General features: G+C 42.2%; 1 protein-coding gene across 1 annotated transcript; it reads left to right on the top strand.

Annotated features, from left to right (window-relative positions):
- The first annotated feature begins 1,256 nt into the window (after positions 1-1,256).
- On the top strand, positions 1,257-5,082 carry LOC128306688 (uncharacterized). Its single transcript, XM_053044275.1, has 2 exons — positions 1,257-4,124; positions 5,032-5,082. The coding sequence occupies exons 1-2, from the start codon at positions 1,257-1,259 to the stop codon at positions 5,080-5,082; spliced, it is 2,919 nt and encodes a 972-aa protein (XP_052900235.1).
- The last annotated feature ends 17,093 nt before the right edge of the window (positions 5,083-22,175 follow it).

Genomic DNA, 22,175 nt, shown 5'->3' with positions numbered 1-22,175 from the left:
TTTAAAAAACTCGCGGATCGACTCGTTTCAAACGTTCGCCTTTATTGCACCTTTTCACACACCTTTTAAAAAACTGTCTCGCCTCGCTGCTGGTTTGACTATAACTCCCTGCATTTCGCGATGGCGCAATCTTATATCTTTCCCAAACTTAGCTTTAAAAAACTCTTTCGATAAAACTATTAAATTAGAGCTAAAATCCGTGTACGCGTAAATTGTGTTTGAAAATTGAAATGTCGCAAGAAGCGCAGAGAATAGATTGTACAGGTGAACGTGAAAACGCCGTGAACGCGCCACATGAACCGGGTAGCGGAACCGCAACCGCGGATGTAGCCCAGGGTCGTCGCCCTAGGAGTGAGCGAATAATGGCAGCCAAGGCTAAGATTGGCCACCAAGTCCTAACGGGACACGGATTCCTGCGGAGCTACTTCGTCAACAAAGGTATCCTGGAGGGCTCGCCTAACTGCCCGGTGTGTGAGCATGACGTGGAAGACGTCGACCACGTGATGTTCCATTGTCCACGGTTCGCCCGAGCACAACACGAGATGCAGCAACAGAGCCACACCCGCTTGACGATGGACAACCTTGCCACGGAAATGTGTGCCAGCCGCAGTACATGGGAAGCAGTCCGAACGGCCGCACGGACAATCTTCAAAAGCCTCCAAGTGAGGTGGAATGAGGAGAGTCCGCCGACGGCCAGAAGACGACGGCAGCAGCGACGAAGGAACGCGGATCAACGGAGGCAGCAATAGCGGCCCCCCGCCACCAACAACACCAGGACAACGGAAAACAGAAGCAGCAGCGGTAGCGACGAGTAACCAGAGCAGCAGCAGGAGCTAGGACCCACCCGAGAGTGGCGGCCACGGACGGGTGGATTCTGAACAACAGCAGCAGCAGCAGACGGAAGACACGAAGCGGCAGCAGCAGCGAGGACAACCAGGAAGGACGACGCAGCAGTGCGCAACAGCAAGGGTGCTACGCACACACGACCCCGCATGGAGTACTACGCACATCAGCGCATCGGCAGGGTTCGGATCAGGTCGAGGAGTGGTTTAGTGCGGTCGCATCGGTCGCTTGACTCGCTTCACGGGTCAAGCTTCATGATGAATCCCACATAACCCATCTCGAGGGGCGGTGTCAAGCCGCGATATGCCCCTCTAGGTGGGTACCTTTTGAAGGTTCCCTCCCCGTTAACAAAAAAAAAAAAAAAAAAAAAAAAAAAAAAGGCTAAGATTGGCCAACGCGTAAATCTCGCCACGATGGAAGAAGCAGCGGATGAAAAACGCGAGGATAAGCTTCTTATCCCCCACGACGAGCCATGCTCATCCCGGGCTCAGGGAAAAGCTCCTTCATCTAAGTACGAACGGTGTTCGTCGTCAGCGCAACGTGTGGCGTTAGAACGGCTTGTAAGGGGACAAGGCTTACAGCTTAAGCTCCTAATGGCCGAGAAGGAAAAGACAATGGCGGAAGCTGAGCTAAAGTGTAAGTTGGCCGCGTTGGAAATCGAACATGAGGCACAAATAAATGAGTTGGAAGACGCGAGTGATTTTGGAGGTTCCAGCGTTAGTGGCTACGCGAAAACGTCTGAGTGGATGCAACGTCAATCCGAGTTTTTTGAGCCGCAAGCATGTTCCAGCAACAAACCCGTTCAGCAGCATGCGGAAGCACCACGTGACCAAAAAACCGACGATTTGGAATGGAGACCTACCGCCGACCACATAGCAGCCAGACAGGTATGGCCTAAAAAGTTACCAGCGTTCTCAGGCAAGCCGCGCGAGTGGCCAAAGTTTTATTGCTATTTTGTGGAATCCACAAAAGCGTGCAAACTCTCGCCGGCGGAAAATGTAGCAAGATTGGAGGAGTGTCTCAAAGGACCAGCGCGGGAAGCGGTCGAAGGGTGGCTTGACAACCCGTCGTCAGTGTCACTCATAGTCAAAACACTGAAGAGGTTATACGGGCGACCTTCACTTGTCGTTAAGGATTTGGTAACGAAGGTCAGAGGAATACCAGCACCAAAGCCGGAAAGACTCGATGAGCTGATTACTTTTGGCCTGGCCGTACAACACCTCTGCTCCTACTTAAAGAACGAAGACCTTGCGCATTATCTCACCAACTCCGAGCTGTTGGAAGAAATGGTGGAAAAATTACCTGCATCGCGACAATTGGAGTGGGTACGATACAGTCGAAAGTGCAAGTTACCTACCATGAAAGAGTTCGGTGCTTTCATGGACGTACTAGTGGATGAGTCTTGCGAGGTGACTAAGTACAACCCACAAAAGCCCGTCATTGAAAAGACGATACATCGTACAAATGTGCACAACTCTAGTCCGCACTTGAATGACGTTTCCGTGACACATGACAAGCCAGTTCAAGAGCTGAAAACACCACCAGCCACAACGTATTCGACGCCGTGCCACCATTGCAAGAAGCCAGACCACAAGGTGAGACAATGCGAAGCGTTCAAGAGCATGTCTCCCGTCGAACGGTTAGAGGCTGTGACACGGATGAAAGTCTGCATTAACTGTCTGGCTGACCACGGTACTAAACCATGCCGATCACGATACTCCTGTGGCGTTCCGGGATGTGGAGAACGGCATCACAGCCTGTTGCATCAGAAGAAGGAAGATATATCGAAGTCAGCCAAAACCGCACAGTGCCAGACACATCAACACGTGGCGAAAACAACCCTGTTTCGCGTGGTGCCCGTAACTATCCACAACGGGGAAAAGCGAGTCGACACACACGCGTTTCTAGATGAAGGATCATCGGTGACCTTGGTAGAAGCCTCTCTAACGGCGAGTTTGGGGATCAAAGGAGTACCTGAGCCACTGGAGCTGAATTGGACAGCCAACGTAAAGCGTATAGAAGATGCCTCCCAACGGATCAGCCTAGAGATCTCAGCACGGGGAGGCGAGCGGCGCTATCTCATAGCGGCCGCTCATACCGTGAACCAGCTAAGTCTCCCCTCTCAGAGCGTTAAAATAAATACACTGATAAGTTCTTATGACTACTTGCAGGATCTTCCAGTCCACCAAGGCGAGGAAGGTGTTCCACAAATTCTCATCGGGCTGGAAAACGTGAACCTGATGAAGCCGTTGGATACTCGGGCGGGTCAGCCGGGACAGCCAATCGCCGTAAAAACGGTACTGGGCTGGGCTATCTACGGTCCCCATGAGACAAACAACCTTACCCGTCAACCAGCAATATGCAGCGTGCACAACGTAGAACAGCGAGCCAATAGGGAAAATGATACACTGAACGAAATGCTCCGCCAGTACTTCACGTTGGAAGAAACAGTCGTGACTAGCTTCGGCGAATACTTGCCAGAACCACAAGACGTAGTGCGAGCCAAACAACTTCTTGAAAGTACAACAGAGAAGAGGGACGGTCGCTTCACAACGGGACTGTTATGGAAATCACATGACGTAACCCTCCCTACTAGCCTTGCGATGGCGACGAAACGACTACATGCACTAGAGCGAAAGCTGGAGCAAGACCCACAGCTGAAGAAAACAGTGCACGAACAAATGCACATGTACATCGATAGAGGCTACGCACACCGAGCAACCGAAGAGGAATTAGCAGCAGCTAATCCTAAACGTATCTGGTACCTCCCGCTAAACGTGGTTGGACACCCTCATAAGCCAGACAAAAAACGTCTTGTTTGGGATGCGGCGGCAAAAGTGCAAGGAGTTTCACTAAATTCGTGCCTGCTGAAAGGACCGGATTTGCTGGCAATGCTCCCCGGAGTATTGTGTGTGTTTAGACAGAGGAAGATTGCATTCGGAGGAGACATAGAAAAGATGTTCCATCAGATCCGCATTCGACCAGAAGACACCCACAGTCAGCGTTTCCTGTTTCGCTTCGACCAGAGTAAAGATCCAGACATATATCTGATGGACGTCGCTACATTTGGAGCAACGTGTTCCCCTTGCTCTGCCCAATATGTCATGCACCGTAATGCCGACGAGCATGCGAAGACATATCCGATTGCTGCAGCCGCGATTAAACGTTCGACCTACGTCGACGACTATTTCGACAGCTGCGATACGCGAGAAGAAGCTATCGACCGAGTAAGACAAGTGAAATTCATACACTCTCAAGCCGGCCTCAACATGCGCAACTGGGTGAGTAATGACCCATCTGTATTAAAGAGTGTGGAGGAAAAGGATGCGAAATCCAACCCAGTAGTCATTAAGCTAACGGAAAACAACAACCACACTAGGGTACTTGGAATGGTATGGGACCCTGTTGTCGATGTATTTCGGTTCTCCTCATGTTGGCACGACGAGTTAGTTCCCTATGCTGTCGAAGGAAAACGCCCTACGAAGAGAATAGCACTTAGAGTTATCATGAGCTTGTTCGATCCGTTGGGTCTACTAGCTCCCCTCTTGATTCACGGCCGCATGATTATGCAAGACCTGTGGCGTGTAGGTTTGGATTGGGACTCGGAATGTCGCAAGAAGCGCAGAAAATAGATTGTGCGGCAGGTGATCGTGAAAACGCCGTGAACGCGCCACATGAAACGGGTAGCGGAACCGCAACCGCGGATGTAGCCCAGGGTCGTCGCCCTAGGAGTGAGCGAATAATGGCAGCCAAGGCTAAGATTGGCCAACGCGTAAATCTCGCCACGATGGAAGAAGCAGCGGATGAAAAACGCGAGGATAAGCTTCTTATCCCCCACGACGAGCCATGCTCATCCCGGGCTCAGGGAAAAGCTCCTTCATCTAAGTACGAACGGTGTTCGTCGTCAGCGCAACGTGTGGCGTTAGAACGGCTTTAAAAGCTTGTTAACATTAATTGCACTCGCCTAACCACTCGCTTGACGAGGTCCAAAACCTTTAAAGAGGAGTGAGTACTTTTCTCGCAATATTGACACGTTTTAAAAAACTCGCGGATCGACTCGTTTCAAACGTTCGCCTTTATTGCACCTTTTCACACACCTTTTAAAAAACTGTCTCGCCTCGCTGCTGGTTTGACTATAACTCCCTGCATTTCGCGATGTCGCAATCTTATATCTTTCTCAAACTCCAGGTCATCGCCCCAAGACCCGAACCTGTGCGGCTGCCACCTAGCGGTGGTTAGCAGTACCCGCCACGATCGATCGTCCTGCTGTCACCAACTTTGACATTTGCTAACCTGTTGTTTATATCCTTTAGATATTGTATATGAACCGTGGCAACAATAGCGGTATATAACCCAGGAGCTAACAAGGATCACGAGAGTTTTAAGGAAGACATTTAACTGTTAGCTAATATCATAAACAGCTACAAACCCCTGCGACAATAACCGTAGACCATCCACTATCGATATTGTCCTATCAAATAATTTGCACCAAATAACAACGCCTTGTATAACAACCGAATTCACAACCGATCACCTACCAGTAATTTTTGAAATTTCCATATCTAACCTAAATATTCATTGTAACAATGGTACCCCAAACTACTCCCTCGCCAACTGAGCTGGTTATCAAAAATAAATTTCCAAAAATATTTATGCGCAAAACTTGGACCTATCAAAAATAACAAATGAAAATCAAATCAATATTATGATAGCGTACTTTTCAAAACTACTTGCATCGCTCACAGCAAATTCATTCCACTGACTAAGCGTGACCAATATCAACTTATTATACCAGCTAATACTCTTAACAAAATCAAACAGAGAAATCTACTAAGACAAAGATGGCAAAGAAATACGGAAAGAAATGGCAATGGCAAAGAAATACGGAGATGGAATACGCTATTAAAAATAAGGTATAACAAGCTGACAAGAGAAATAAAACAAGAAATATCGTTAGCCAGAAACAACGCATGGTCGAATAACCTCGAAAATATAAACAAATCACCAGACAATATATGGTTATGGAGATTTGTTAAATTAATGAAAGGTGATCGGAGAAGTATACCCCCATTAAAACTAAATGGAGTGTCACTGCTAACCAATCGTGAAAAATGCAATGCTCTGAAAAATCACTTTGAAAATGCAAACAAAACCACGTTAACATCAAAAAGTCCCAAAGAATCTATTGTAAGGGAAACAGTCGATAAATTTTACAACTTTCATTCACAGTCAAGTAACCTAGATGTAAAGCTTATCAAACCGAAACGACTCATCAAACTTGTTAAAAAACTCAAATCAAGGAAATCAGTGGGTATTGATAACATTAATAACATATGCTTAAAAAAATTACCTATATAGGCAATAGTTTATGTTTCATTTATTTTAAATGCATGTATTAAACTTAAATATTTTCCAGTGGATTGGGCTAAAGCTAAAATAATACCAATCCCTAAACCTATCAAAGATGCAAACGACCCAAAAAACTATAGACCAATAAGTCTACTAAGTTGTTTAGGTAATCTATTTGAAAAAAATATTGCAGAAGATATAAAAAATCACATGATTCCCTGATTCATGAACATATAAAAAATCACATGAATCCACAATATTCTACCAAACTATCAATTCGGGTTCCAAACTGGGCTGTCAACTACCCACCAACTAAATAGACTTGTTAACACAATTAAAAGGCAGAGAGAAATGAAAAAGTCAACTGGACTAGTTTTACTAGACCTGGAAAAAGCATTCGACACAGTCTGGCATGAGGGGTTGTTGTTCAAACTAATATCATTTAATTTCGCATTTGAAAAGGTTACAAGTGTTTCAAAACAATTTAATAAAACAAATACTAAACTTACCCTTCTGGCATAGCACTAATGACATACACAAAAGAACTAATATGATGAGAATTATAATACACGCAGAATTTCTATTGGATAAATAGAAATCAAATTGCGCGACTAGCCGACGCCGAGTAGTAAATAACCTGTACAAATGTAAATAGAATAAGTTAAGCGCCCTACAATTAAGTTTAGTATTAGGCCTTTAGGTTACATTCCTTCCTCATAACAAATTATAATAAGGTTTAGTTATAAGCTAGTCAATGTGACCAGGGTTTTTTTCTGAGTTTCCCCTGCGGTCTTGAAATTCTAAAGATAAGCGTAAAGCTGGTACATGACATGTCATGAAGTATAGTTAGTTAAAACCAATATATTGTGTAAAGAACTAGAAAAGCCCAAACCAATATTGAAATCTAAAACTGAATTTGTAATTCTTAACATATGTAAATAAAACTGAACTGAACTGAACTGAACTGAACTGAACTAAACTGACCTGAACTGAACATTTTTAGGGAAAATCTGAATATTTTACGACGTTTGATCTAAAATCTGGATTCCACCAGATAGAAATGGATCCTATGCATCGCGAAAAAACGGCCTTCTTGACAGCCCAAGATCATCAATTTGAGTTCACGAGAATGCCGTTTGGGTTGAAAAACGCGCCTGCAACGTTTCAACGTGCTATGAATCACGTATTAGCAGGCTTCCTTGGTTCAATTTTTTTGTCTACTTGGATGATATTCTAGTAATTGGTTCTAATTTAACTTGGCATTTGGATAACTTAGATACAGTTTTTAAAAAAATCTAAAAATCCAAATAGACAAGTGTGAATTCCTCAAACGAGAAACTGAATTCTTAGGGCATATAATAACTCAGCATGGTATTAAGCCTAATCCCAATAAAATAAAACAAATCCTTTAGTGGAAATTCCCTTCAAATCAAAAAGAAATTAAACAGTTTCTCAGCCTAACTAGCTACTATCGTATATTTGTTAAAGATTATGCGAAAGTAACAAGACCACTTTCAAAATACTTAAAACAAGGAGCAAATAAATATTACAGGTAGATAATGATTACGAGAAGGCTTTCACACAACTTCAACAAATAATTGCTTGTTTCTCCTTTGAATTACCCTTTCTATTGACTATTGACGCTAGCAATTTTGCATTGAGAGCAGTTTTGTCACAAATTCAAGACAATTATGAAAGACCTATTGCATTTGCTAGTAGAACCTAGTACTGGGTCAAATTATCCTGCAACTGAGAAAAAGGCCTTCGCAATAATTTGGGCTGTTAAAAAGTTCAAGCCTTATCTCTACCGTCAAAAATTCACTTTGATAACGGATCACAAACCACTTACCTCTTTATAAAATCCTCATTAAAGAACCCAAAAATACTAAATTGGCGTTTAGGAAGTCAAGTTGAAATAAACTGGAGTCGTAGTGAAATGAAGTGTTTTTCTTTTGTTTTTCATTTGTAATTTTTGTTGGTGTTTCGCGAATGATTTTTTTTAATTGTTTAAGTAGATAGTTTAAGAAACTTAAATTGTACATTTTATAACGTTTGGAAAACAAAACTTACCTTTTATTATAAACTCAAATCGAACGAGGATGTCCGAGCTACACCCCCCGGAGAAGTTATAGGTGGTATAATTACATTATATGTAAGCTTATGTAATATCATACCCGAACCACACAGCCTTGCCCAACTGACAGTTACAACAATGTCAGTTGGATATGCCGCGCAAGGCACTAAAACAGATACTCCGAATCTGATCTTAAAGGAATACAGAGCTGGTTTAGTAAAAGGAACCCCCACGATTTATTATTATATATTATAAAGACCCTTCAGCGTTTGTATAGAAGGCAAGCACTCATTTTAAATGAGTTGATAGGCGTACCGAAGCATCTAAATCTGAAGATCTCGATTCGCTTATTATGTATGGGATCGTGGTATATCATTTCTGCGATAACCTAGTCTCTGCTGACTTAGATAACCCCCTATACTACTGAAACCCCCTATACTACTCGAAGAGTTAGTGGAAAAGTTATGGGGCGATTCGATGACCCAGGCTTAAAGGAATTCAACTAGTTTATGGAGCAGTTGCTGGAAAAGACTTGTAAGGTGAGCTAATTCTAGCCGAAAGCGAAACGTTTAGAGAACGCTCAGGAAATACTGCACCATTTACATCATGTCCATGACGGGCCAATAGCATTAAACGAACAATCCCCCTCTAACCGTTACCTTGAAAAGCCATTTGCCGTATGCAACAAAACAGGACAACGGGTTGAACCACGACACACTAGAACCGGAAGTGTTGTTTCGCATCGTTCCTGCCACCGTACATCATGAAGCAAGCAGTCTTGAAACACTTGCGTTTCCAGACGAGGGATCGTCAATAACACTAATGGTAGCTGATATTGCTCGACAACTTGGTGTACACGGCTACGATGGACCGCAGTTGTCACCAGGATAGAGAACGGTTCGGAGTTGGTGAACGTCCAGATTTCAGCGAGAGGCAACGCTAAACGCTACCAGCTTACTGGTGCTCATACCGTCGAAAAGCTAAGTTTCCCGTCTCAAAAACTCAATTTTAAAAATCTAACCACACGCTTTCTACCGCTCCAGTCGTTTCTGAAAGCTGTTGATCGGGCTGGAATATAAGACCCTGATGACACCGCTGGAAACTCGCAGAGAGAAGCCGAACAAGCCAGTGGCAGTGGGAAGTAGGCTGGGCTGTGCATGGTCCCGTTAACGCAACCATCGTTACGCTGCATCACGACCTGAACCTGACTGAACCTGAACGACCTGCGGAGAGTGATAGTGAACATAACTAAAAAGACATTTCGCGCTAGAAGAAATTGCCATATCAAATAGCACATTACCGGAAGCAAAAAAATAGCTAGGGCCAAATCATTCTAAACATCACTGTCCGCCGAGATGAAAGGTTTGAGACTGGGTTGTTATGGAGATCAGACGTGGTGTAGTTTTCCAATAGCTATCCCAGGGTGTGAAGCGTTTGCAAAATCTGGAACGTAAGCTAGGGAAAAATCCAAACCTTGCCAAAAATGTACATCGATAGATACAAGAGTATCTGGACATAGGTTACTCTCACAAAGCAACACAAAAATAATTCAATACAGCTGATCTTTTGCGCTCTTGGTACCTTCCCCAGAATGTGGTATTCCATCCTCGTTTCACCAGAAACGTTTAGTCTGGGATGCAGCGGCTAAAGTAGGAGGAGTATTTCTAAATTCACTACCTTTGAAAGGACCTCATTTACTAGCAACACATCTTGGAGTGCTTAGCAAGTTTAGCGAACGACGAGCGCCGTTGGAGGGGATGTGGAGAAAATGTTCCATCAAATAAGGATGCGTAGAGAGCATACCCACGTTCAAAGGTTTTTATTCCGATCTGACCCTACCAGGCAACCACCGATCTATATAATGGATGTCGCGACGTTTGGCGCAACCTGTTCGCCTTGCTCAGCACAGTATATAATGCATCGTAATGCCCAAGAAAACTTTCGGGAATTTCCACTTTTAGCAAAAGCCAATCAAAATAAAACTTATATGGATGATTATTTCGATAGCTGTGTCACAGAAGAAGAGGCCATTGAACTTGCCTAAGAAGAAAAGACAATTCACTCTCGGCCGGATTTAACTTGCGCAATTGGGTTAGCAACAACCGAAATGTCTTAAAGAGTCTAGGCATAACGTCCAATCACCCACCGTCCATCGTTGACTGTGTCAACATGGAAAAACAACAACGAGTACTCGGTATGGCCTGGGATCCAGTGAAAGATGCATTCAATTCTACGGCCAACTGGCATGACGATCTGGTCCCGTACATTTTCGAAAACCACCAACGACCAACAAAACGAAGAGCACTTCAGAGCACGTGTTCAGTAGCGGCTCTAACGGTAAGCGGCAGCGTGGAGTCCCGAGCTTCAAGAGGGCCCCGAATTCTAACTACAAAAAATATATAGGTTTAAATATTGTTTAAAAACTGCTTTTTAGGGACGCGGAAATTTTAATTATTGATCAAAGAATATTTGAGATGGATTTATAAAAATTATTAGTTTTAAAGTATGATCTAAAATAGTTGCAGAAACTAATTCCACTCCAGTGGAAATTATTTCCAGTGGATTCCACACCCCAGACATTGCTCACACGGATCAACTTACTTTTCATAAGATAAGTTAACGTAAAGGACTTATACAGGAACGATTCATGGCATTCATTTTTTCCCATTTAAGAATGGGAAAACATTATTTACGAAATTTTAGGGGAGAAATGAATTTAAATAGTTTGGCAATATAGTACAAATAGCAGGATTTTTTAGATTATATTGATACGACATCATAAATGAATCCGCTAGGAAGTAGTCTCGAAAAAATTACATTTAGAATTTATACATGTTGTGATCCAATCTGGCCGAGCTGATTAGACTAGTTGCTCCCCGTTCGTCAGGTCAATGTCGTCAGTGTCGTTCGGCAGGTCAATGGGTCCGGAGCACACGAGAAAAGGGAATAGCGCAATTCTGATTGGTGCGATCGGTCGGTGTGCGCGCGCGTCCTAAATCAATTAGGGTTATTTTAAATACAGTTACATACGTGACTTACGTGATATTAGAATATTATTTGTAGAAACCAACATCACGAACATTGTACCGAAGCGTAAAATACATATAGAACTTGAAGAAGAATGCTGGCATAAGAACAAAGACTTAAATAAATGCACAGCAAATGACACAAATTTATAAGGATCGTCAACTATGTAACTATTTTTGAAATACATTTTTATGTCAATGTGAACGACCGTATTGTCTGTAAAAAATACTATTATTGGTCAAAAACCAAAGGCAAAGGGCCCCGTATGGTAACCCGCCCGGATTATGTTGATCCGCCACTGCACGTGTTTACAGATGCAAGCGAACTGGGGTATGGATGCGCAGCGCACTTACGAATAGTACATAATGGAGTCGTGCATTGTTGCTTAACTATGGCACGGTGCAAAGTTGCCCCACTAAAACATCTCACCACCCCGAAAATGAAATAACGAGGAGCCCTTTTCGGTGTGAGACTGATGAACACAGTATGCGACAGCCACACCATCCCGATAAACCAGACATTCAACCACACCGATTCAGAAGTAGTGCTGTCTTGGAAAAAGTCGCCCCCAAGAGACTTTAAGCAGTTTGTGGCCTGTCGGGTTGACGAGATACTTTCCTTGAGCGAACCGGAAACGTAAAGTTACGTCCCTAAGAAAGAAACCCCTGCCGACTGTTTACCAGGGACCGTACAAGGGTCCGTGCTTTTTATATCTTCCTCTCTGTTATAGCTCACTCTGATTTTTGGTGACAGCCACTCGGCTGGTTGTCATGTGTGAGTGAGTATCCGAGGGCGCTAAATGCAGGAGCGGTTCAGCGCGCAATCGTCAGAAGTTAAGAGAGGAATTCGGCTGAGAAAGAGCTAAGCGTTCGGTGTACTGCGAGCAGTGCGTGTGTATTACAATTGAATGATAATAAAACTATTTGTATCATTTGCGTCTTAAGTCATAGTGTCGTTAAATATTCAACAATCTCGGACACCTCAAGACAGACACTGGTCGAAACAGAAACCAATCAAACAAGAATCGAAAGAACGCAGAACAATCACACACACCACGGTTTAGACGAAAGTCCAATACTAAATATCGTACGGTTCTCGTAAAATAAAATAGCCCATCATTGTACCGATTTGCAAACAATTGCCGCTGCTAAGGGCTACCAAGAAGCAGGTTAAACTCATTAAAAGATCGATCAATTCGACTCAAGTCCCTCTGAACAGTGAGAAATATCGCAAGACTGAATTAGGTTTCCTTCGTATGGTCCAAGAAGAACGCTACAGAAGCGTACGAACTAAAAATTTTGTATAACGAAGGCGACACTAAGAGACGTATAGAAAAGGGAAGTTCACTATACAAATTGTCCTCATTACTAGATAAAACCGGACTGCTGCGAGTTGTTAAGCGAACTGTTAACGCTGACCATGTCCGTTACGACGCTCTGTATCCAGTGACATTACGGAACCCGCATTTACAAACCTTATTGTAAATTCACTGAACAATGGACTTAAAAAATATGCTACGTATTGCGATAAATGGAAGCTCAAAATTAACGGATTAAAATCAGAAGCAATATTTTTCACCAGGTTAAAAAAAAAACAAACAAATTACCTAACAGAATAGTGAAATATAAAAACAATGAAATTCCTTGGAAACTTCGGTCAAATACTTAGGTATACTGCTGGACAAAAGGTTAACCTTTAAGAACAACACTGAAGCTACCTTGCTAAAATGTGAAAAAATGTTTAAAATCCTATACAGTTTTCTGCAAAGGAAATCGAAACTAAACTTTAAAAATAAGGTCCTTCTCTATAAAGCAGCAATACGGCCAATAATTACATATGCGTCTCCAGTCTGGGCAGATTGCGCTAACTGTCATAAAAAAACACTCCAAAGAATTCAAAACAAATATCTAAAACCTATACTAAATGTTCCTCCTTGGTACCGTACATCCTTATTACACGAAAAATGTAAAATGCCTTTTATAACCCAACATCATAAAAATATTCAGACCACCTACATACAAAAATTCGAAACAAATCCGCTATGCAGACCTATCCCTAAGTCAGGAAATGTTATTTTCCTCAACAAAACCAGAGGTCGAAAATAATCACCATATAAGTTTATAATCAAGTCAACATGACTTAATTAGATTAGGTAGGTTAATGAATAGATAATACTTTAGATATAAGCTTAGTTATGATAAGCTAAAATTTTTTTTTCTCTCGAACTTGTTGGGTTTTTGTCTGTCAAGTTTTCCCACTCATAGTTTTCCGTACGCCTTACAGGTAAAGCAATATTCGTTATACATCGCAATGCGAGTGAAGTTATTTAATTTGCGAGGAAAGACGTATAGGTCGAACCCGTTTTGTGTATTACATGTGAATTACTATTGTAAAATCAAACTATTCATCGTCTAAATATATATCCCTTCACTACTACTAGAAACCTTATTGTAAAAAGCTACCATTGTAAGTTTGGACCGTAAAACCGTCGTGAACGAGATCTTCATATCTTATCTACGATCGTTGGTTGATAGAAGGACGAGTGTTACGAACGCGAACGTAAATCGAGCGAGCGTACCTGCGTCAAAGAAGGCAAACGTAAAGAAACTTAGAAAACAGGAAAAAGATGATCACGTAGTCAATAACATATATAAAACGGTAAAGGTCCGACGCCCAACGCGTGAGCGTAAAGCGGGGAAAAACATACGTAAGTATACATTACAGATAAAGGACAGAAGGAACACGCCTAACGGACGGGTAATGAAGGAAATGAAAGATAGAAAAAATCCTAAACGAACTACTAATCGAAGTCTCGGCAAAGAAACACTACAAAAGCTACAAGCACGCCTTATTACAAACATGTAAACATTAAACCGTAGATAGGGTAATGTCATGAAAAACCCAAAGTTCCATCGTCCAGCTAACATACCCGGACACATGTAATTATGAACACCTGAACTAATAAACGAAAATAGGGCTAAGCGAGCGCGCCTTTACAAGGGTAACCAAAATATCCAATCGCTGGCTATCGATTGGCCAAAAAGCCAAAAAGCCAAATAGTTGGCAACCGAATTGAACGGAGGTCTGCTTTAGGAATTTATTCTGATTTATCAGAACAAAAGCCTACTTGCCCGACCCGAACGATTTGTGCGCCTTCACTTCAACGATTTTCTAAACTAGCACAGGTCCACCGTTAGAAACTAGCTCTGGAAGTCCAGAGCATAAGCCTAACGTCCGATCCTAGCTAAATCCGAAAAACGACGAAATTAACGCGAAAGTTTCCTGGACGATCATACTTCGCGTGATCATCCTACAATGGCGGATCCGTGTTCCGATTTGTTCCCGTCAGCAACAACGAGGGAATGCCAACACTGCAATGTATATAAGTGCAAGTAATATTATACTCGAATGGCACCACTACCGGCAGTACGTCTTAGCTCGTACACTCACCCGTTTAGCCATGTAGGCGTAGATTACCTAGGTCCACTGGATGTAGTGAATGGTAGACCAAAGGAGAAAATATACGTAACAGTATTCACATGTCTGGTCACCAGGGAAATTCACTTGGAAGTGGCGCATCACCTGCCCACCAATTCTTTCATTATGGCAGTAAGAAAGTTTATGTCACGGAGAGATTCAACGACTCACATATTTTCTTACAATGGCACTAACCTTGTAGGAGCCAGCAACTTGCTAAAACGAGAATTCGCTGCCATGACCCACGACGTTGCCGACGTTGCCCGCACCACATGGGCCTTTAATCCACCGTCGGCACCACACATGGGAGCGCTTGTTTACGGACGGAGCTTACGGTTCTAGCAGACGCTAAGAATTTGATCAATTTGCGTCCATTTTGTTATATGTCACTTACCTCGGGAATCGAAGAAGAACTCTCACCAAACCACTTTTTTCCAGGAAGTTTTTTAGGAACAACACTTCTGGCACCCTGTCCAGATGTGGCGGATGCACTACGAAATAGCTCAAACAATACTTCCTACATCTCGACCTACGCATGAAGATACGACCTCAATCCGCGTTGGGGATTTGGTGTTCGTTCCGGAAGGCAATAGGAACGATTGGATCACAGCGACAGTAGAAGTGCACAAAGGAAGGGATCGACGTATACGTCAAGCTGCAGTGTGCACACCTACGGGTAAAACTATGAACAGAACGGTATTAGAGTTTGCGGTACTGAAAATCGAAACAGTTCAACGGGGAATAACTCGATACTAGAGAGCAAACTACACTATCCAAGCTAGTTGTAAGCAAATTCTCGCGAACTATAGAATTTACGGGGTGGAGACTTGCTAACCACGCGCGACACAAAAGCAGCAAAGATGTCATTTTCTGTAAACATCATCATGTCAGCAGTCGGGCGAAACAGTTGTCACCTAGTTTTGCTGAATATAGCGAATTTGTTTAGAGGAACACACACCAGGTGGCGCTAGGAGCAAAATTAGGTTCGGCAAAAGGTTCATCGATCGACGCTCGTTTATCGATCGGATCGGCTGGATCGATTTGATGCCCAAACAAGGTGATAGTTCCAAAAAACGTGATCCTAGGCTAAGACAGAACGAAGCAAGCAGGATATGTGTTGCGTAGCGAGTTAGTAACATATGGAACACCATAATGAAAGAGCAGGACTATTTTTTTAATCATTAGCAACAACAGCAACACCAGCACCACCAGCAACATAATTATAAATCACGATTATAATAAAGTGTTAATAATGAGAAAAGTTAATAATGATAATGAGAAAGAAAATAATGAGCAATAGTTCTTCCCACAATGGGTATACGGTGATAATGAATACGCTGAATGGAAAAAATGGATTGCTATGTTCCCAAACATTTTCCAACTTGGTTCCAACACGATGGTAATTCAAAGGTGCACGCAAACGAAGTTCACAGTCTCATTAAATAGAGTGTTGGTTTAAAGGCTCCGGGTCATAACAACCTGTTTAACATCACCCTTAAACATGTTGATAGTTCCTTTATATGGAGCACATCCCTCCCACCGTATGGTACAATAAGCTTCTCCGGAATAAAAACCTTAATGTTTTTTACAACGAATAAATAAATAGAATTGGTCAACATTCAAAATACAGAGTAAGCACTTAGATAAATAGGAAACCTATGTACTAATACAACTGTATATGAATTGATAATAAAGCGAATAATTTCTATGTTGAAATTTTCTCTTTAAAAATAATTAAATAAAGAACTTCAAAGGTGCTTGGCCAATACCACCAGAAGCTGTTCAATTACACTTTTTACAGATGCTAGTGAGCAGATAAGGGTTTATGGCGTACTTTCAACTCGAAATTGGAGACAAAGTTTGATGCGCATTAGTAATTTAAAAAAAATCGAATTTCGAGAAATTCGAACTCTCACAGATTCGTGTAATTGAAGACACGTGAATACAAAAGAAAATTCAGCTGACTGTCTGTATAAATGGAACAGAGATTCCGAAATCGACGCGCACGGAAAATGGTTACATAACCGGTAGTTTTTTTTTTACCTTCCGAAAGAGTTTTAACCAGTACAAAAACTCGTAAAATCCACAGCGGATGAGAAAAAAAGAAAGGAAAATACATCTTCTCGCTCACACAGTCTATCCTCCCGAAGTACCTTGTATAGACACATTTCGGTTTTCTAGATTGATAATGCTACTGAGGACAGTTGCTATAGTCCAAAGATTCCCGTCGAACTGTCGACTGAAGAGGCAAGGAGAATCGGTACGAACCCTCACAGCTACCGATAAGTAATTAAAGCTTATTATCAAGGGACAAGTGCAAGCAAAGGTTGTTCCAATTGAGTCAGAGGAATGTCAGCGGTCAGAAACAATCCTATTTTTGAATGGCACAAAAAGACTATATCCAAAGAAATGTAAAAGCTCTTATGAATAGCGACGAAGATAGATAGATAGATTAGCCACAAAAACAAATGTGGAACGATCGAGCCTTTTGCAAGGTTTTCAATAATCTTTCCCGCTCAACACCATATTACGATACTAATACCACGTCACTACCACGAACGTTACGCACATGCTAATCGGGAGATTGTGGTGAACAAAGCCCGTCACTGTTTTTATCATCATCATATCAAATCAATCAATATGATCAAATATCAAATACCATGTTTACGAACAGCTGTCGATAAAGTGATCCGATTCTGCTAACGCTGCAAATTTCGAAAGTGTAAGTCACAAAGTCCTCCAATAGCTCAACTACCAGCGTAACGACTTACACCGTTCTACACGTCCATTCAGCAACATATGAGTGGATTACCTCGGTTCAATAGATATCAGTAATGCACGACGAAATAAAAAGCGGTTTGTGGCTGTCTTGACCTGCTTAGTGACCCGAGTGGTTCATCTAGAGGTTGCACACACCCTGTGTACGGAATTGTGCATAATAGCCATCAGAAGATTCGTTTGTAGAAGAGGACCACCGGCTGAAATATTTTCAGACCAGGGAACGAACTTCCAAGGGGCCAGCAACGAGCTGAAAAAGTAGATGGCAGATGTCAATCTCGCCTACGCAATTACATTTACAAATACTTACACTACGTGGTCTTTCAATCCTCCATCGGCGCCACATATAGGTGGAGCATGGGAAGTGTTAAAGAAGGATTGAAAGCGTTATATGATGGCAGAAGGTTGAACAATGAGATATTGAAAACGGTTCTGATCGAAGTAGAAAGCTTGATAAACTCTCACCCACTAACATATATGCCCCAAACGTCGTCAGATAAGGAAGCATTAACTTCGAATCATTTTCTTTTAGGCGACTCGGATGGAGTGAATGAAAAGATAATTTGCGATCGTTACCGGGATTCGCTGTAACCCTGCGTAGTAGCTACCAACGAACAGTGGTTCTTGCAGAAACAATGTGGGGCCGTTGGTTGAAAGAATACGTTCCAATACTTAACCGACGTACGAAGTGGCTAGCTCGAAGCAAACAGTTAGAACCAGAAGATTTAGTATTAATCAAAGAGAGCCAGGAAAGAGTGGCCAAGAGCGATAGTGCAGGAAACTTACCCGGTGATAAAAGCGGAGCTAGACAATCAACTATAAACGTGAAACACTACTACAAAATAATGCCCGAAATCGATAGTGAACAACAGTTTCGTGCAGGCAGATGTGTTCACGGGGTGCTGCTGGGGACAGCTGGTAAACAACAACCGGATGTTATAATTGTGCCAATATTCTCATGCGGTTGTTGTTGTTTACCAGCTGTCATCTGATGGTCGATTCGATCTCGCTGTGCAATCGATATATAAAGAGTCGTGCTACCGATCGCTAGATGGCGCTGGTTACTCCTGGGTAGTGTTGGGAAGATTGAGATTTGGAAGATCCGATCCTTTGAAGGATACGATCGGATCGGAGGCTAGAGTCTGAATAACGACCCTACCCACTCACGAGCCCCCACTTTGTGCGGTTTAAGTGACCTAGGGAGAAGCTTCTCTCTGCTCAAATTTCGGGGGATAATTCACGGAGGCTGCGTACGTATTTTAGGCGGTTGCGTTCTGCTTTTTTTTTATTCCCGTTCGAAATGGCGGTTGCGGTCAAGCGATCGGTGCACGGTTCGGATTGCATTATTTGAATAAACTATTTTTCGCGTTGCGCATGCACCGATGCTGATGCGGGTGCGTTGTTTTTTATTAATTAACATTAAATACACAGTCCGGAAAGAGTTGCGCACTGTAAAAATAACATTTTTGTTTGATTTTAAATATATTTCTGGCATGTTTGCCGTCATAAACGATGGTTTAAAAATTATTTTTCTTCCATTATTCCGTCAATACATTCCATGTAGGTATGTTTGCAAGCGTTTTAACTTGCGACACTGATTGTTTTCTCTCTTTTATGTGTTTGCCTAATGGGTTTCATGAATTCTATCAGGTAAGTTACGTTCAAAACCGCCTTACCGTGGATTAACGTAGTGCATATAATATTGCACAGGCATGTTTAATGAATTATTTAAAGTTTATCGTTTAAACAGTAATTTATCGTCCGGCTTTATCACCATTTCGATGACATGTAGGTCCATAATGGAGTGGAGGATTACACATTGATTCTTCGTCCGGTATCGCGATATGGTTTGGGAGGGTGGCTGTCTCGCTACCGATCCAACTTGGATGTTCTCTACTTGTATTGTATCATGTAGTCGAATAGTCTGTTCCTGCTGTTCTGGGGGACAAGAGTCTGGATGGGATAGTGTATCGATAGTTCGCAACCATAGCTTTAGTTCGTTGGAGGTCCTGTGCGGATTTAAAAGCCCTGGGGATGCGAAAGGTTACTATGGAAGATAATGGAATGCATAAAATCATTATGCAATAGAAGAGAACGCGGAGTATTTCGTGGCGTGGTTGTTCGTGGTAATTGTCTTAAAGGTTTTTTGTCTTGCGCTTCAGAGTGTTCAGAGTGTTCATTCCAAAAGAATGTGTGCACCTGAATATGCTGGTATGATACTGCTAGTTCGACGTAAAGGATTTCAGAGTATATTTTATAAAATTATTCCTTACTTGTTTGGACCATTGCTTCACCATACAGGGAGAACGAAACGGCCTCGATCTTCATCTTTGAATTCTGTTGCAATTTACGGCCACAACTGTTGCCGGGTAACCAGTGCAAGGCTTCTGTTTGACACTAGATGGAAAAAGATAAGCTAGATGCCTGGTCAGCTTAATCTGACGAATCCGAAATGTCCAACCATGTGAAGCTTCTTCATTTCGGTAAGATGCCTGTCGTTCGAGCAAAACCTTTGAGTTGGACCGCCTGTTTACGAAGGACCTGATACAATTCGACTGATGTCGTCTAATGTTGAATGTACATAATATGATAGCTATGAAAGGCTAAGCTATGATGGATTGTCCACTAGGCAGCAGGGAGCTCTGGGAATGAAAAATCATTAAAATGTAAAGTTCTGTGGCTAATCCATGATGATGTACATCCATAGCGTAAAAACTCCCACGTTTCGTTAGCTCGCTTAGTGGAGAAAGTCAAGATTTTGCTCAAGGCCACCCGCCACCGTTTAGTCTATCTACCGATGAATTGATTACTGCTTTAACGATGTTTTACCATTGCCTAGCAATGGCAACGTCCTTCATTGTCTACGTTGTGCTGCCTTTATGTTTAATGTCTGGATTGTCCGTACATTATTTTTAACGGTAGCTAATATTAAGATTCACAAAAATGCACGGCACTATATAGCCACGACACTATTGGTAACGTCCACTTGCTCGCGCGCTGACTTAAGGACTGTTAGGTCTATCCTCTCCTTCCTTACATCCCCTCATCATCAATGATGATAACTTGTTGATGATGATGTTTTACTCATTTGAACACATTACACAGAAGGGATATATAAAAACAGCCCATGTACGTCCAAATCCAGCTACATTATGCGCATCTCTAACTCCTCGTGGTAGCTTGTAGTACAATTTCATTTTTTTAAGTGCAACCAATTTCTTGATAATTTTGTTTAAAAGTTTTGAGTTTTGGTGCTCGTGCATGGCTGTTTCTTTCTTCGAACAAGTGTTCTAACACGTTTCAGGGTAAAGCATGTGGTTGACTTACTAGACTTAATTTTGCCACGTAAAAGGAGAGTGCTTGCTCCTTGCTACTATGTTTCCTTTGTAGGAATCATTATGGACAATTTATTAAATCAGGCTTACAATGGTTTGGTTTAGAAAGTAAAGAATAAAATTATACCGTATTACACGAATGAAAATAACTCAGGTTTTGGCTTCGTGCTGGTGTATCCTTCTGAACACGAAGCTTTGCATAGTGAAGAGTATCTAATCGTTCATTTAAAAAATTAAAATAAAATCTCAATCATTCCTTTCCTCAAAAACACAAACACATGTGCTAAAGCTAAGGCACATAAAGCACCGAAAGCTTGATCAATAACATTGTCATTAACATTGATGCAGACTGGTAAAGGGCGAGGTTACTTGCAATTGTAAAACCAAACGATACAAGAAGCATTGATTCAAAAAAGCTTCTAATGACAGTCTACAGAAGCTACTAGGTGCAACAATACCTTATTATTAAACTTAACTTGTAGGTTTATTCTGTAGGAAGGTGTTATCGGTGATATCAGAGCATGAGTTGCTGAGGTCGGCTTAAACAAATAAATCCTTAAGAATATCATTCAATGGCTGCGAATGATCAGGAAGGATGCCTGCCCCACGTGCCACACGTGGTTTGTAATGTCCAAAGGCTAGATCAAATGAAGCAGGACTTTTGGCAGCTTGGATTATAATGAGCGTGAGAAAATATAGCCAAAGATCAAATGATTTTCGTTCGATCGATCTTAACTAATACACCAATGTCGTATGGGTAGCAACCGTTACGGTTAATGAATATATACATAATAGAGTCTAATTATCTGATGGACACTGATGGACGCATACGTAGACGCTAACGAAACGCAGATTAAGACATACCGAATTCGTATCGAAGTTATAATATTTGTCGAAGACAGTGCACACTACTTATATGGGATCAGCTTGACCAAAAATAGTCCTGTAGCGAGTAGTCCGGATTATTTCCCGCTGTCTTAGCCTTAGTCGTCTAGGGCGCAAAACATTGATAGAACTAAGAAAACTTTATTGCGTCAATTTCGTTACCGATCAGACCAGCAACAAACATACACTGAGCCGTCGTACTTCCAGTGGCTGGAGTCCCAAATGCAGGCATCGTGGGGCATAAGTTGGGCGTGAATCGTTGGCTCTCTAGGGAAGAAGTCTGATGGCAAATCACGTAGCCTTAAGTTGAATTGTTTCGATGCCCTGGCTTCAGATATGTGTTGAAGGGTACCAAACAATGCTTGCGTACTCTAAGATAGAAGGAAGATAAAGGATTGATCGACTAG

This window comes from Anopheles moucheti, chromosome X (assembly GCF_943734755.1).
Source record: "Anopheles moucheti chromosome X, idAnoMoucSN_F20_07, whole genome shotgun sequence".
In the NCBI taxonomy this organism is placed as follows: domain Eukaryota; kingdom Metazoa; phylum Arthropoda; class Insecta; order Diptera; family Culicidae; genus Anopheles; species Anopheles moucheti.
The sequence above is the reverse complement of the archived record's forward strand: the minus strand, read 5'-3'. Positions and strand labels throughout refer to the sequence as shown.

Excerpts from the sequence above, each read along its gene's own strand:
- LOC128306688 (XM_053044275.1), top strand. The coding sequence starts at position 1,257 with ATGGAAGAAGCAGCGGATGAAAAACGCGAGGATAAGCTTCTTATCCCC. Across the intron at positions 4,125-5,031 it reads GCCTCAACATGCGCAACTGG|GTCATCGCCCCAAGACCCGA; the intron begins GTGAGTAATGAC and ends CTCAAACTCCAG.